The sequence below is a fragment of the Ursus maritimus genome, unplaced genomic scaffold (assembly GCF_017311325.1).
Source record: "Ursus maritimus isolate PB19 unplaced genomic scaffold, ASM1731132v1 scaffold_12, whole genome shotgun sequence".
Lineage (NCBI taxonomy): Eukaryota > Metazoa > Chordata > Mammalia > Carnivora > Ursidae > Ursus > Ursus maritimus.
Window position 1 is genome coordinate 9,461,058 of NW_024423564.1, and position 16,969 is coordinate 9,478,026.

Genomic DNA, 16,969 nt, shown 5'->3' on the forward strand with positions numbered 1-16,969 from the left:
CAAACTACTACCTTCGAAATGGGAGACACTAACAGGAGAATACAGAGAATCAGAACTTAACCGAGGAAAACAACTATAAGCTGACAACTCCTTGGGAACCAGTGCTATGGTGGAAAAGCCAAACTCTAATAAATTGCTAGAGGCTCAGGAATCAAGTCTGAAAGTTAAAATCACCACGGGGACCCAGTTCTAGCAGGGACCCCCCATTTTTATTAGTTTTACCACTAGGGGCTTAACCAGTTCTCACAGTGAATACTGTAGAAAAATCCCCTCATGATTCCAGCAGGGGCAATAGAAGGAATTATTTTGAAATACAGCAGAGCACTCTGATCTTAAGATCTGACCTCAAGAGAAACAATTTTACAAGACCCAAAACTACTGGGTTTTATCAGTCTAACTGACCTGGAGGAATGGAAATAGTGAATTCCAGGAATGTCTAGCCTTCCATCTGAGAGAAGAGAATACTCACTCCAGGCTACTTTAGCCATCCTGTCCCACCAAAGGAGGGTGGAGAAGTGGGGAAAGAACTAAGAAATATTTGTGAGGTTCATAGGTCTGAGGCAAAGACTCACTAAGAGACTGAGACCTAATCATAGGACTAGAGAACACTTCCCCTCTCCCAACACATTACTAAAGTCCTATTTAGAGCCTTTCCTTTTACCCACTACATCATGTCCAGCTATCAAGAAAAAATTACAAAGAAAAACGAAACAGCAAAAACACAGTTTGAAGAGACAGAGCAAGAATCAAAACTATGCATGGCAGGTATGCTGGAAATACTACAAATGGAATTTAAAATAACTATGATTAATATCCTTAGGGCTCTAATGGATAAAGGATGGCTGTGCAATAGGAGGACTCTAGTCTGGGCTCATCTCATGCTATAAACACAACTAGATAACTATCACATCATCCTAATACTCCAGAAATTGACCTGAAGAGTGACAGAACAAACTCCACAACTGAAAGGAGAGAAGAGGCCACACTGAAAAAGGTAGGAAGTTTAGAGACATGGTTTAGTGGAGAAAAGGATTACAGGAGCTGGGGAGGGGAAGGAGGCTGAAGAAGCAGAAGAATAAATTAGTGACATAGAAAAAAAAAATGGAAAATGAAGCTGAACAAAAGACAAAAAGAAGAATTACACAGCACAAGAATAAGAGCACCTCAGTGGCTCACTTTGTTAAGCATCCAACTCTTGGTTTACTTTCATCCTCTAAAGCAGCAGGGGAAGCCTTCAAGAAACAAAAGCCACATAGAGCAACCCAAAGCACCTTATCCTGAGCCTGACCCCTGGCAAGGGCGATGCAACTCCACCCAGGCAGAGACACCTGAGAATCAGGGCAACAGGCCCCTCCCCCAGAAGACCAGCAGGAACGCCACACTAATACCAAGTTTACAGATCACACAGAACTGAAAAACTCCAGTACAAGGGGAAAATAGTATATAGAATTTGAGGGTTTTTTCTCATGATTCTTTAGTCTTTTAGTTTAAATTTTTTTTTTCCTTTCAACTAGTTTATTTTATCAACTCTTTTTAAGTCTTTTTTTAATTTTCATTTTTACATTTATATTTTATAAATATATTCATTTTTGGCTTCTTTCACTGTATTCACTGTACTCAATTTTATTTGTGTGTGTGTGTGTGTGTGTGTGTGTGTGTGTGTGTGTGTCTATACACACACACGTTTTTCTCTATTTACAATTTTGGGACTAGTGTCTTCTAACAAACAGACCAAAATGCACCCAGGACCAGGTATATCATCCTGTTCTGTCCACCTGTTAGATTATATTCTTTTTTCCCTTTTTTTTTTTCTTTTTTGGTTTCTGATCTCTTCTGATTTGTCTGTTGTATATTTCACTGGGGTTGTGGTGGATAGTTTTTATTTTGCTCTCTTGTTCATCAATTCTTCTTTGGACAAAATGACTACAAAGAGAAATTCACAACAACAACAAAAAAGAACCAGAGATAGTACCCTCTGCTATAAGATTTAATCAACATGGATATAAGAAAGATGTTGGACCTAAAATTCAGAATAACGATTATGAAGATACTACCTGGGGTTGAAAAAAGCATAAAAGACACTAGAGAATCCCTTAGTGCAGAAACAAAAATCTAATCATGCCAAAATTAAAAATACTTTAACTGAGATGCAGTCTAAAATGGGTGCTCTAACAGCTAGGCAGAAGAGAGACTCAGTGACATAGAAGATAAAATGATGGAAAGTAAGGAAGCTGAGGAAAAGACAGAAAAACAATGACAGGATCATGAGCGAAGACTTCTAGAAATCAGTGACAGCATAAAGCAAAACAATATTAGAATAATTGGGGTCCCAGAGGAAGAGGAAAGAGAAAATGGGACAGAAGATATATATGTGAGCAAATCATAGCTGAGAACTTCCCTAATCCAGGGAAGGAAACAGGCATTCAAGTCCAGGAGGCGCAGAGAATCCCCATTTAAATCAATAAAAATAGATCAATACCCCAACATATAATAGTGAAGCTTGCAAATTTGAGAGCTTAAGAGAAAATCCTGAAACCAGCTAGAGACAAGAGGTCCTTAACCTACAAGGGTAGAAACATTAGACTGGCAGAAGACCTATTCACAGAGACCTGGCAGGCCAGAAAGAACTGGCATGATATATTCAGGATACTACTGAGAAAAACATGCAGCCAAGAATACTTTATCCAACAAGGCTGTCAGTCAGAATGGAAGGAGAGATAAAAAAGCTTCCAGGACAAACAGAAACTAAAAGAATTTGTGATCACTAAACCAGCCCTACGAGAAATATTAAAGGGGATTCTCTAAGAGAAGAGAGAGCTCAAAAGTAACATAGACCAGAAAGGAAAAGAAACTATGAGAGACCCTGGACTCTGGGAAACAAACTGAGGGTTACGGAAGGGAGGGGAAAGGGGAGGATGGGGTAGCTAGGTGATGGGTATTAAGGAGGCACATGTTTTGATGAGCACTGGGTGTCATACACAACTAATGAATCATTGAACACTACACGAAAAACTAATGATGTACTATATGTTGGCTAACTGAACATAAATAAATACATAAATATATAAATAAATAAAATAAAAAAAAGGGCCAAATAAACCTTCAAAGCCAAACAAACAAACAAACAAACGGAACGGAGACAATATACAGAAACAGTGACTTTACACGTAATACAGTAGCACTAAATTCATATCTTTCAATAGTTACTCTGAATGTAAACGGGCTAAATGCCCCAATCAAAAGACACAGGGTATCAGATTGGATAAAAAAGCAAGACCGATTGATATGCTGTCTGCAAGAGATGCATTTTAGACCCAAAGACACCTCCAAATTGAAAATGAGTGGAAAACCATTTCTCAAGCTAATGGACATCAAAAGAAAGCTTGGGCAGCTATTCTTATATCAGACAAATTAGACTGTAAACCAAAGACTGTAATAAAAGATGAGGAAGGACAATATATCATAATTAAATGGTCTATCCAACAAGAAAATCTAAAAATTGCATTTATTTATGTTCCAAACATGGGAGCAGCCAATTATATAAACCAATTAATAACAAAATTAAAAAAACACATTGATAATAATACAATAATAGTAGGGGACTTTAACACAGCATTCACAGCAATGGATAGATCATTTAAGCAGAAGATCAACAGGGAAACAAGAGCTTTGAATGACACACTGGACCAAATGGACTTCACAGAGATATTCAGAGCATTCCATCCTAAAGCAACAGAGTACACATTCTTCTAGAGTTCACATGGAACATTCTCCAGAATATACACACATACACAATGGAATATTACTCAGCCATCAAAAAGGATGAACCATTACCATTTACATCAACATTGATGGAACTGGAGGGTATTATTCTGAGTGAAATAAGTCAATCAGAGAAAGACAATTATCATATGGTTTCACTCATATGAGGAATATAAGAAACAGTGCAGAGGATCATAAGGGAAGGGAGGGAAAAATGGAATGGGAAGAAATCAGAGGGAGACAAACCATGAGACACTCGTAACTATGAGGAAGAATGAGGGTTGCTGGAGGGGAGGTGGGTGGGAGGATGGGGTAACTGGGTGACAGGCATTAAGGAAGACATGTGATGTGATGAGCATTCGGTGTTTCATGTAACTGATGAATTATTGAACTCTACAAATGAAACTAATGATGTACTATATGTTAGCTAACTGGAGATAATTTTTTTTAAAAAGGGGAAAAAAAAAAAAACACAACAGTCCAAAATCTTTGGGACAAAAGCAGTTCTATGAGGGAAGTTTACAGCAGTACAGGCCAACCTCAAGAAAGAAAAAAAAAAAAAAAGCAGGGCAATTCAGTCAGTCGAGTGTCTAGCTCTTGGTTTCAGCTCAAGTCATGATCTCAGGGTCATGAGACTGAGCCCAGCATTGGGCTCCACGCTCAGCACGGAGTCTGCTTGGGATTCTCTTTTTCCCTCTTCCTTGCATCTACCCCCACCTGCACTCTCTCTTTCTAAAACAAATAAGTCTTAAAAAGAAAAATCTCAAGTAAACAACCTAGCCTAACACCTAAAATAGTTAGAAAGTACAAAGCCTACATTTGAAAAGATATGAAATTGACAAACTTTTAGCAAGACTCCTCAAGGAAGAAAGGACTCAAAAAAAAAAAAAAAAAAAAAGGAGGACTCAATAAAATCAGAAATGAAAGAACAGAAATAACAACCAAAACCATGAAATACAATAGATCATAAGAGAAGATTATGAAAAATTATATGCCAACAAATTGGACAACCTAAAAGATACAGATAAATTCTTTAAAAAAAAAGAATCTTCACAAACTTAATCAGGAAGAAACAGAAATTTTGAACATACTGAATATTAGCAATGAAATTGAATCAGCAATCAAAAAACTCCCAACAAACAAAAGTCCAGGACCAGATGGCTTCACAGGTGAATCTACTAACATTCAGAGACCAGTTAATACCTATTCTTCTCAAACCATTCCAAAAAAATAGAAAAGGAAAACTTCCAAATTCCTTCTGAGGCGAGCATTACCCTGATACTAAAACCTGATAAAGATGCCACAAAAAGAGATAGCTGCAGGCCAATATCTCTGATGAACATAGATGCAAAAATACTCAACAAAATATTAGCAAACCAAATGCAACAATACATTTAAAAAATCATTCACCATGATCAAATGGGATTTATTCTTGGTATACAAGGGTGGTTCAATATTCACAAATCAATCAACGTGATTACATCACATCAATAAGAGAAAGGATAGAAACGATATGATCACCTCAGTAGATGCAGAAAAAGCATTTGACAAAGTACAGCAGCCATTTATGATAAAAACCCTCAACAAAGTAGGTTTAGAGGGAACATACGTCAAGATCATAAAGGCCATATATGAAAAACCCACAGCTAACATCATACTCAAGGGTGAAAACCTGAAAGCTTTTCTTCTAAGATCAGAAACAAGAATGTCCACTCACCACTTTCATTCAACATAGTACTAGAAGCCCTAGCCACAGCCAGTAGACAAGAAATAAAAAGCATCCAAATTGGTCAGAAAGAAGTGAAACTTTCACTATTTGCAGATGATGTGATACTATAGATAGAAAACCCTGAAGACTCCACCAAAAAACTACTAGAATGGATAAATTAATTCGGTAAGGTCACAGGATACAAAATATACAGAAATCTGTTGCATTTCCATACACTAATAATAAAGTAGCAGAAAGAGAAATTAAGAAAGCAAACCCATTTACAATTGCACCAAAAAGAATAAAATACCAAAGAATAAATTTAACCAAGGAGGTGAAAGACCTGTACTTCTGAAAAACTATAAGACATTGATGAAAGAAATTGAAGAGGATACAAATAAAAGACATTCCACGCTCCTGGACTAGAAGAATTAATATTGTTAAAATACCCATACTACCCAAAGCAATCTACATATTCAATGTAATCCCTATCAAAATACCAATAGTATTTTTAACAGAACTAGAAAAAATCATTCTAAAATTTGAATGAAACCCCAAAAGACCCTGAATAGCCAAAGCAATCTTGAAAAACAACAACAAAGCTGGAGGTATCACAATCCCAGATCTCAAGATACACTACAAAACTGTAGTAAACAAAATAGCATGGTACTGGCACAAAAACAGACACATGGATCAATGGAACATAATAGAGAGTCCAGAAATAAATCCACACATACATGATCAATTAATCTACAACAAAGGAGTCAAGAATATATAATGGGAAAAACACAGTCTCTTCAATAAATGGTGCTGGGATAACTGAACAGCAACATTTAAAAGAATCAAATTGGACCACTTTCTTACATCATACACAAAAACAAACTCAAAATGGATTAAAGACCTAAATGTGAGACTTGAAACCATAAAATTCCTAAGTGAAAACATAGGCAGTAACCTCTTGTGCATTGTCCTCAGCAACTTATTTTTTTAATTTTTTAATTATTTTTATTTTATTTTTTAAATTAGTTTCAGAGGCAGAATTTAGCGATTCATCAGTTGCATATAACACCCAGTGCTCATTACATCAAGTGACCTCCTTAACGCCCATCCCTTCCCCCAACCCACCCCTCCCCTTCAGCAATCCTTAGTTTGTTTACTAGAATTCAGCGTCTTATGGTTTGCCTCCCTCTCAATTTTCATCTTATTTTTCCTTCCCTTCCCCTATGTTCATCTGTTTTATTTCTTAAATTCCACATATGAGTGAAATCATATAGTATTTGTCTCTCTCTGACTGACTTATTTCACTTAGCATAATACCGTCTAGTTTCATCCACATCATCTCAGCAACATATTTATGCATACATCTCCTTAGGCAAGGGAAGCAAAAGCAAAAATAAACTATTGGGACTGCACCAAAATAAAAAGCTTTTGCACACCAAAGGAAACCATCAATAAAACAAAAAGACAACCTACTGAATGGGAGAAGATATCTGCCAATGACATGTCCAGTAAGGGGTTAATATCCAAAATATACAAAGACCTTAAATAGCTCAACACCAAAAAAAATAAACAATCCAATTTAAAAATGAGCAGAGGACCTGGGGCACCAGTTGAGCATCTGACCATTAGTTTCAGCCCAGGTCATGATTTCAGGATCCTGAGATTGAGCTCCAAGTTGGGCTCAGCACTCAGTGTGGAGTCTGCTTAAGATTCTCTCCCTCTCTCTCCTCCTCTCTCCACTCATTCTCTCTCATTAATTTAATTAACTAATTAAAATCTCTTTTTAAAAATGAGCACAGGACCTGAATAGACATTTTTCCAAAAAAGACCTACAGATGACCGACAGACACATGAAAAGATGCTCAACAACACTAATCATCAGGGAAATGTAAATCAAACCACAATAAGGTATCACTTCACACCTGTCAGAGAATGGCTAGAATCAAAAACACAACAAATAACAAGTGTTGGCAAGGATGCAGAGAAAAGGGAACCCTCGTGCACTGCTGCTGAGAATGTAAATTGGTGCAACCGCTATGGAAAACAGTATAAATATTCCAACAAAAATTAAAGATAGCATTACCATAAAATCCAGCAATTCCACTTCTGGATATATACCCGAAGAAAACAAAAACACTAATTCAAAAAGATATATGCACCCCAATGTTTATTGCGACATTGTTTACAACAGCCAAGATACGGAATTATCTAAGTGACCATCAGTAGATGAATGGATAAAGAGGACGTATTACTCAGCCATATAAACAAGAACGAGATCTTGCCATGTGTGACAACATGGATGGACCTAGAGGGTATTACGCTGAATGAAATAAAGTCAGACAAAGAAAGACAAATACCATATGATTTCACATATATGTGGAATCCAAAAAGCAAAACAAACAAAATAACAGACTGTTAAATACAGATAACAAACTCAATGGTTGCCAGAGTGGAGGTGGGTGAAGGGAGGTGAGTGCAATAAATAAAGGGGATTAAGAAGTACAAACTTCCAATTATAAAATAAGTAAGTCATGGAGATGAAAAGAATAGCATAGAAAATATAGTCATATTGTAGTAACTGTTTGGTGACTATACTTATGGTGAGCACTGAGTAATGTATAGAATTATTGAATCATTATATTGTATATCTAAAATATAATACTGTATGTTAATTATACTTTAATAAAAAATAAAAATAGAAACATACAGTTTTTACAGAAAGACAGAATTTAACCAGAGCATTGGAATTTGAAAAAATAATAAAATGGCTATTTTAAAAGGAAAAAAATATGATAAATCCAAAGTTAAGAATTTCGTAGATGGGTTTAAAAGCAAATTAGACACAGTGGAAGGCAGGATTAGGAAACAGGTCGATAGATCTCCAAAATGAAACAGAGAAATAAATAAATAAAAGATACACATGGGACACACAAAAAAATAACTTCAATGAATACATTTCAGTGCTTATGAGTCTGCAGAATCACACAGAATTACTTATTGCCAGTAAATTATTTCCAGTTTTATATGATAAGATTAAATATACATTCATCCTAACAACTATCTGACTACTTTGTACATAGCACTGAGTTACACAGATATTTAATGAGACACAGTCCCTGCCTGCAAGACACCCATAATCACAGATTACTAATGGTTAAGCCATTCTTAAGGATAAGGAGCTTACTGGAATTCAGGCAAAATATTGGGGGGGCGGGTAAGAGGCTCCTTTTGGGCAGAGGAAGTAGCCAAAAGTATGATGGTGACATAGGAGAATGTAAAACATAGGGGAAGTTAACTTCATGATATCTAGAGTATAGGATATAGTAATGATAGTAAGATAAAATGAGCAGGCACAGTTTCACAGGAACTAGATAATTATTTGCCATGTGAAAAACAGAATGTTTTTAAGAGAAAAGTGACAAATATCACAAAATCCATATGATGTTCTGAAAGGTGCACAGTGTTTCACAAGTGTATTATGCCTTACAAGTGCCTTAAACAAGTTTGAAAAATATTCAATATGATAGTCTAAACATAACATAATATTCAAGATTCTTCATAATCTGATCCAATCATTCTTTGTTCCAGTCTCATCCACCGAGTTCCCGAACAAAGACACACCAATCAGAGTTTCAAAAATACCCTAACTTTGACAGTTCCAGGACTTGCACAAGGTATTTCTTCTGCCTACATTCGCCCTTCCAATTCACTGTCTAGTAAAACTTTAATCATCAAAGGTTTAGTTCAACAAGCTATTTTCCCTAATGCCTTTCCAAATGTCTTGCTCCAGGAATATTCCCTCTATAGTGTTCCCAGTGTATTCAGTCATTCATGAAATACTTATTGAGTGTCCTGTGTGCCAGGCACCATTCTAGGCACTTGGAATGCATCAATAAACAAAAGAAAAAAGATCCCTGTTTTCTTGGAGCATTTTGTTGAAACTCTGAAGGAGGGGAGAGTATGGAGAAGTAAAAAGAAGAGCACATGTACAATGAAAAAGCTCCCTAAATGACTCTCCTCCTCCAACTGATCCAAACCAGGTTGGGAATTACAGCACTGGAAAGCATTACAACAAAATTATAATGAAAGCGAAAATTTAAAATATAATAAGAGTAATACATAATACATGGTTATATTTTCTTATGTAAATTCTTACTTGTCTTTTCCTCTAATTGATTAATTTTATCTCCGGATTCCTCTAGCAGAAATATTAAATCTTTCATTTTATTTTCCTTCTCAGTATTTTGGAGCAATAGCAGTGATACCTAAAATGAAATATTTAAGTAATACATTAGAGATATGAAAAATTACATATGACACCTTAGCATTTACCACCACCTATGATTATTTTATGTACTTGTTTATATGCTTTTCAGCTGGTTGTGCCAGCTGGTTGTGCCAGGGCATCTAGTACATGCTTGCACAATGTTCATTCATTTAATAAATGTTTAAACTAATATGATCTACCCAGTATTATAATGTTCATTTTAAGTTAGAACTTAGAAGATATATAATAAAATCTATTGTTTCATTTATTCCATAAACATTATGGAGCACCTACTCTGTTTCACAAACCATAATAAGCATTGAGTACCTGGAGATGAGGGAACTTAAACTCAGAGCTTAGGGAACTTTCCAGAAAACTAGGTGAGAAGCAGTGGCTGCCTGAGCTGCGCCCAGCAATGCGCTCCTTCCCTCCCCCTGACACTGACCTCAACACACTCACTGGCTGTAGAAAATGGTAAAAGAAACCACTTACTATGATGCTTTGGGGGTCAAACCCAATGCCACCCAAGAAGAACTGTAAAAGACTTACAGAAAACTGGCCTTGAAGTACCACTCTGATAAGAATCTAAATGAAGGAGAAAAGTTTAAACAGATTTCTCAAGCTTATGAAGTGCTCTCTGATGCAAAGAAAAGGGAATTATATGACAAAGGAGGAGAACACACAATTAAAGAAGGTGGAGCTGGTGGTGGTTTTGGCTCCCCCACAGACATCTTTGATATGTTTTTTAGAGGAGGAGGAAGGATGCGGAGAGAAAGAAGAGGTAAAAATATTGTGCATCAGCTCTCAGTAATCTTAGAAGATTTATATAATGGTGCAATAAGAAAACTAGCTCTGCAAAAGAATGTGATTTGCAACAAATGTAAAGGCTGAGGTGGTAAGAAAAGAGCAGAATGTTGTCCCAGTTGTGGAGGTACTGGAAAGCAAATAAGAATTCATCACATAGGACCTGGAATGGTTCAGCAAATTCAATCTGTGTGCATGGAGTCCCAGGGCCAGGGGGAACAGATCAGTCCTAAAGATAGATGTGAAAAGTTGCAATGGAAGAAAGATAGTTCGAGAGAAGATTCTAGAACTTCATATTGACAAAGGTATGAAAGATGGCCAGAAGATAACATTCCATGGGTGAAGGAGACCAAGAACCAGGACTGGAAACAGGAGGTATATTACCATTGTTCTAGGTCGGAAGGGCCATGCTGCTTTTATTCAGCGAAGAGAAGACCTTTTCATGTGTATGGACATATAGCTGGTTGAAGCACTGCGCAGCTTTCAATAGCCGATATCCATTTTTGATAACCGAACCATCATCATCACTGCTCTTCCAGGTCAGACTGTCAAGCATGGAGATGTCAGTGTGCTAAATGAAGGCATGCCCATTTATCGTAGACCATATGAGAAGGGTTGCCTAATCATCAAATTTAAGGTAAACTTTCCTGAGAATGGCTTTCTCTCTCCTGATAAACTCTCTTTGCTGGAAAAACTCCCACCCAAGAGGAAGTAGAAGAGACTGATGAAACGGACCAGGTAGAACTGGTGAACTTTGATCCAAATCAGGAAAGACCGTACCATTACAATGGGGACGCATGTGAGGATGATGAACATCACCACAGGGATGGTGTTCAATGTCAGACCTCTTAATGGGGCCAGTGGATAACACTGCTGCCATTTTTATATGCGGTAGTGAATGAGTAAAGGACTATAATCATAGCTATTTGCTATTGTTTTTGTTTTAATATTCAACTACAGTGTTTTAAAAGTTAAACGAAGAATAAACTCAAATATAAAAACTCTGACTTTGCCCTGTATATGATGACTTCAGTGTGCAAGATAAGTTTAAAATTGTAAAAACTACTATTAAATGTTTTCGCTAGCTTTTGTTAGGCCATACCTTGTAACAGATTTCAGCTCTCTGTATATGAAATAGCTCAAATCGAAATGTTAGGTGTGTGTATTGACTTCAGTATATGACCCTTAATTAAGTTATGAAGTTAAAATTTGTATTTAAAAGGCAATCAGACAAAGAACTTAATTTGTAGAGAAGTGTTGGTCTGTAGTTAAGTGGGATTCAACATGATGCCTCTGCATTTATTCTATTGTCTCAACTGTTACTTGAAGACAGCTTGCACTTGTAGAACTGCATTTCCTTCTGCTGTACCATCTTTTTTTTTTTTTAATACACGTATCAGTCCTGGTTACACTTTTTTCCTCCTCTTTGGAGCATGAAAAGCTCCAGAGTAGTGACTTCGGGAGCAGGATAACTTAGAGTGAAGAGATATTTATGTGGAGAAGTTAATTTGCATGTATGAGATAGGAAGGTGTTTTTTAAGGTATGTTACAGGCGTACTTTAAACCATTTAACTTATGTCCTGAAGTAACCGTAATTTAATGTTGTAGTATAGCAAATTATGATGAACAGTTTTAATTTTATGTTTAAGTCATGTTCGCAAGCTTTAATCTGGATATCAGAATTAAGCAATTCTTGAAATGTATGAATGTCTCCTTAATATACTGACTACAAAGCATAAAAAAAACCTTAGAGCCTAGACCAGGAGACAAACAACTATACTTGAATATTTTTAGTAATCGGACAAAAATATTATATGAATCAGGAAAAAAAACACCTAACTCCGTCTTGGGATGTAATCAAAAATTAATCATTCTCAGAGTACTGAACTGAATCTTGATAGACAAGTAGAAATTAATCAGGCAAACAGAAAAATGAACATTCTAACTCGTACAAGAACACAAAGGATCAAGAGATCATGCTGCATTTAGAGAAGTGAAAATATTCAGATGACTAGAATATAGAATCCGTGTGAAGAAAAAGGTAAGGTAAACTTAAAGACAAGCTGAAGACCTGCATATTCAAGATGGCAGAAAGACCTCACTGCCCTATTTTCATCAGCCCAGGGACCCAGAACTCAACAAGGTTTTTATTTTTAGCACTTCCCTCTGTTTTTGTGTTCTTTATAATATGCACAATTTTAACTTTTAAAAAGGCCTTCTTCTTTGGGCACCTGGGTGACTCAGTCGTTAAGCGCCTGCCTTTGGCTCAGGTCATGATCCCAAAGTACTGGGTTTGATCCCCACATCAGGCTCCCTGCTCAGCGGGAAGCCTGCTTCTCCCTCTCCTCCTCCCCCCTGCTTGTGTTCCCTCTCTCGCTGTCTCTCTCTGTGTCAAATAAATAAATAAAATCTTTTTAAAAATAAATAAATAAAATTAAAAGGCCTTCTTCTTTCAGAAATCTAGTTTAAAATTTCAACTAAGGAAAACTGTTAACTCTTTCAAAAGATCCAAGCATAACATATAAATTTAACCAGAACTTAAAACTCTAAGTATCTTCTCTGTACTTTCAATTCACTTTTTAAGTAGACACACTCGTTATCTATCATTACAAAGTATCTTGTGGCAAATCGCAGAAGAAAAACTCCGAAAAAATAGGGGGGAAATAGAAGAGGATTCCTTTCTAGAAATCATTTTCCATTTGGGAAGCATTCGACTTGAAACTGATAAAGTTGCCATAGTAATAACCTGAAATTAACATTCTTGTGAATATCAAAGAACATAGACTCATTATTTTCATGTTTTCCACTATATGACAATAGAAAGAAGCAAAAAAATAGTTTAGTTCCCCATCCTTGGTGTCATGAATAGTAACAGCATTTCAAAATAAACTGCAAAATGTGGATTAAGTGGTCAATGATCATCATCTTTACATTTTATAAGGTTTTTATCTGAACAAAATTTCTTAAAAAATATTTTTGCAACAATGTCTTATTACCCACTAATATAAATATTGTAGAAAATTCATCGATTTTTTTTAAAGGGCTGGCATTCAGTGCATGCATGTTTAAATCAATGAAAATTAATTCTGCTAGATCAAAAGGCTAAATATTTGGATATGTAGAATATTAAAATTCTCTTATAGAAATTTATCATGCAGTCAGCAGACACAGCTCTCTTTTGACATTTTAAGTATTTTATGAATTAGCAAGTACAAAAAATACAGAGTTGATTTTTAAAAAATACCTGCTTTTCCTTGTCATTTACTTCCTTCTTGTATTCCTCTTCAAGGTGCTGGATTTTTTCACAGTCTTCCTTTACTTTAAAAATAAAGCAAATATACTTTAATATCTTAACATAATTATATAACAACAAAATGTAAACCTTCTGATATTTTATTTCACCTCCTTATTTATCTAGATACTAAACCTCAAACGTTTCTAACAAGCCTAACTATTTTCTTGCTACTAACTTTGTTTAGTAAAATAGTAAATTTAAAAAATACCAAAGTATAACAATAAAATTCTATAATTTTTACAACAGTATATATGTAAGAGCTTATTCTTTATTTTTTATTAGTGTGTTAAACACTAATCTGAAATAACAGATTTTAAATATATATACAGTTGACCCTTGAACATCATTAGGGGTGCTAACTCCTACACAGTTGAAAATTCATGTATAACTTCTGACTCCCCAAAAACTAAACTAATAGCCTACTGTTAACCAGAAGACTTACCTGTAACATAAAGTTGTTTAACACACATTTTGAATGTCATATGTATTATAAGCTGTATTCTTACAAAAAACTAAGTTTAAAAAAAGAAAGTATTAAGAAAATCATAAGGAAAATACATTTACAGTACTGTGCTGTATTTATTGAAAAAATATCCAAATATAAGCAGACCTGCACTGTTCAAACTCATGTCATTCAACTGTCAACTTGTTATTTTAACATGAAACTTTACCAAAAAAATGTAAAAATAAGACCAAATCACACTTCTAAAAATATCAAGTACAAATCACAGTAAGTTTGATCTCAGGGAAAATGCAGCTTTGAAGCCAAAAAGGTATTTTTAACATATACCAATTCCCTTCCACATTCCACAAGATTTTGAGGGGCTTACAAAACCACAGAGAATACAAAATTTAAAAGAGTTGGGGCATCAAACTGAAGCTGCGAAAACAGGACAAGAATCTAATAAAAATACAAACATCAGTAACTCTACTGATATGAATTATCACTAGATATTTATATGAAATATGATATAAATATCATGTGATATTTATATGAAATATTAATATGAAAATTAAATAGGATCCATACATTTAAAATGCATTTCCAATCTGGAATTCTCAGCTTGCACACGAAGTTCCTCAAAAGCTATTATCATTTTCTGAAACATAAAGTTTAACTTTTAAGAATCATACTTACATTTTCTGAATAGGTTCTTCCAACTATGAAAATATTAATAAATTTGTCTCATGATCATTAGATTTAAAACCACTTGACTTTGAATAATGAAATCCCTATAACTTGTAATAAATAATTTACTAAAAACCCATTACGAGTATCTATTATACTGGCTTCCCAGATGCTTAAGGGCACTGAGACATGTTATGTAATACCAAAGAGCGGCAAAGTGATTGTTGGTACTCTAGTCATTAACTTAATAGCTCATATCAAAATCTATGATCTTATTTTATTTTTTTGCTTATTTAATTTCTGTCTTCCCCCACTAAATGTAATCTCTCTGAGGTCCCTCCCCAGTAGAGTCCAAATTACACTTCCATCATCTGGCAGCATGAGTTCATTCAGGATTCAACAAATCTTGATTTGCAAAATTGCATGAACTCATTTATTTGTTCAAATAAATAGTTAGTGCTTATCAATTATGTGCCAACCACTGTTCTAGGCACTTGAGATATAAGACAAAGTCCTTACCCTACTGGAACTAACTTATATTCCAGTGTAAGAAAGAATATTTACACATACACATGTATATCAAATAAATGTCATGCAGTTTTAAGTGCTCTTCAGAGAAGTTAAATGAGGTGAGGAGAGAGAAAATAATTGAATGGAAAGGTATTTTAGGTAAAGTAGTAAGGGGGATTTAAAAAGAAAAAAGGAGAATGAAGCTTATGAATTTGCATAAAATCTTGGGACACAAAAGTGCTAGACAGAACAAAGTCAAAGAACCAAGATCAGAATAGCTTAGCAAGTTTCAGACACATAAAAAAAGAACAACTATAGCAGAGGAGCAAAATGGAAAACAAAGGGGATGGGATAAGAAATGTAAGCAGGAACCAGACACAGATTAATAGCATTTTGTATGTTTTTCAAATTAATGGGTATGTGTCATAATATGCTAGTATCTGACACAGAGTTAATATTTGATGAATTAAATGTTGTCACTAATACATAAAATTCAAAAGCTACTAAATAACAAAACATTAACACTCCTAGTATAGAATATTAAGAATTTTATTGGATATAAACAGAGGTCAACAAATAATAATCCCTTTATCAAGAAGAGTGATCACTCTGCTTTGCTTAGAAATGCCTCTTAAACACAACTGATGGATTGTTGAACACTTACATCTGAAACTATGATGTACTATATGTTGACTAGTTGAATTTTAATTAAAAAGAAAGAAATGCCTGCTTAAAATATTTAACTTTTTACCAACACTTACCTCAATGTTATTATTTAGATCCACATATACTTGCCTAGTTTCTTCTCGTTCATATTCATCTAATAATATAAAATATTTCAGAATTAAATTTTAAAATGATTATAATGCCAACAAAGTAATACTCAAAATGCCTCAGGAAAACATAAAAATATTTAAAATTCTGTGTTAGTGTATTGGTATATCCTGAGTCTCTTTTTTTTTTTTTTTTTAAGATTTTATTTATTTATTTGACAGAGAGAGACAGCCAGCGAGAGAGGGAACACAAGCAGGGGGAGTGGGAGAGGAAGAAGCAGGCTCCCAGCGGAGCAGGGAGCCCAATGCGGGGCTCGATCCCAGGACCCTGGGATCAGGCCCTGAGCCAAAGGCAGATGCTTAACGACTGAGCCACCCAGGCGCCCCTATCCTGAGTCTCTTAAAGTAGCATCAAATGTATGGAATTGTTGGAAGTACCGTGCTGTACATCTGAAACTAACATAACATTATATGTCAACTATACTTCAACAATAAATTTTTAAAATAAGCTACTTCATAGTAGTTTCACAGTAAGACACAGTGAGCCATGATTGTACTTCAACCTCAAAAGCTCTAATATTTTTTTTTACAGAATTACTACCCATGAATGTATTCTAACTTCGCATAATATATTTACAGTTTTAGCCTTTACAATGAGTAGGGATTTAACAATTATCCTATCAAGTATTTTTTTCTTTGTATATTTACGATTCATAGGGTA

At 35.1% G+C, this 16,969-nt stretch overlaps 1 protein-coding gene and 1 pseudogene across 2 annotated transcripts in view; one reads left to right on the forward strand and one right to left on the reverse strand.

Annotated features, from left to right (window-relative positions):
• Positions 1-16,969, reverse strand: part of SYCP1 (synaptonemal complex protein 1) — a 121,406-nt gene that overhangs the window by 83,635 nt on the left and 20,802 nt on the right. For both annotated transcript variants that reach the window (XM_008697742.1, XM_008697741.1), the window contains exons 8-11: positions 16,237-16,295; positions 14,867-14,936; positions 13,786-13,859; positions 9,627-9,735 (exon numbers count right to left, since the gene is read on the reverse strand). In XM_008697742.1, the coding sequence (XP_008695964.1) occupies positions 9,627-9,735; positions 13,786-13,859; positions 14,867-14,936; positions 16,237-16,295 (312 nt within the window). The remainder of the gene's footprint in view (positions 1-9,626; positions 9,736-13,785; positions 13,860-14,866; positions 14,937-16,236; positions 16,296-16,969) is intronic.
• On the forward strand, positions 10,209-11,393 carry LOC103669419 (annotated as a pseudogene).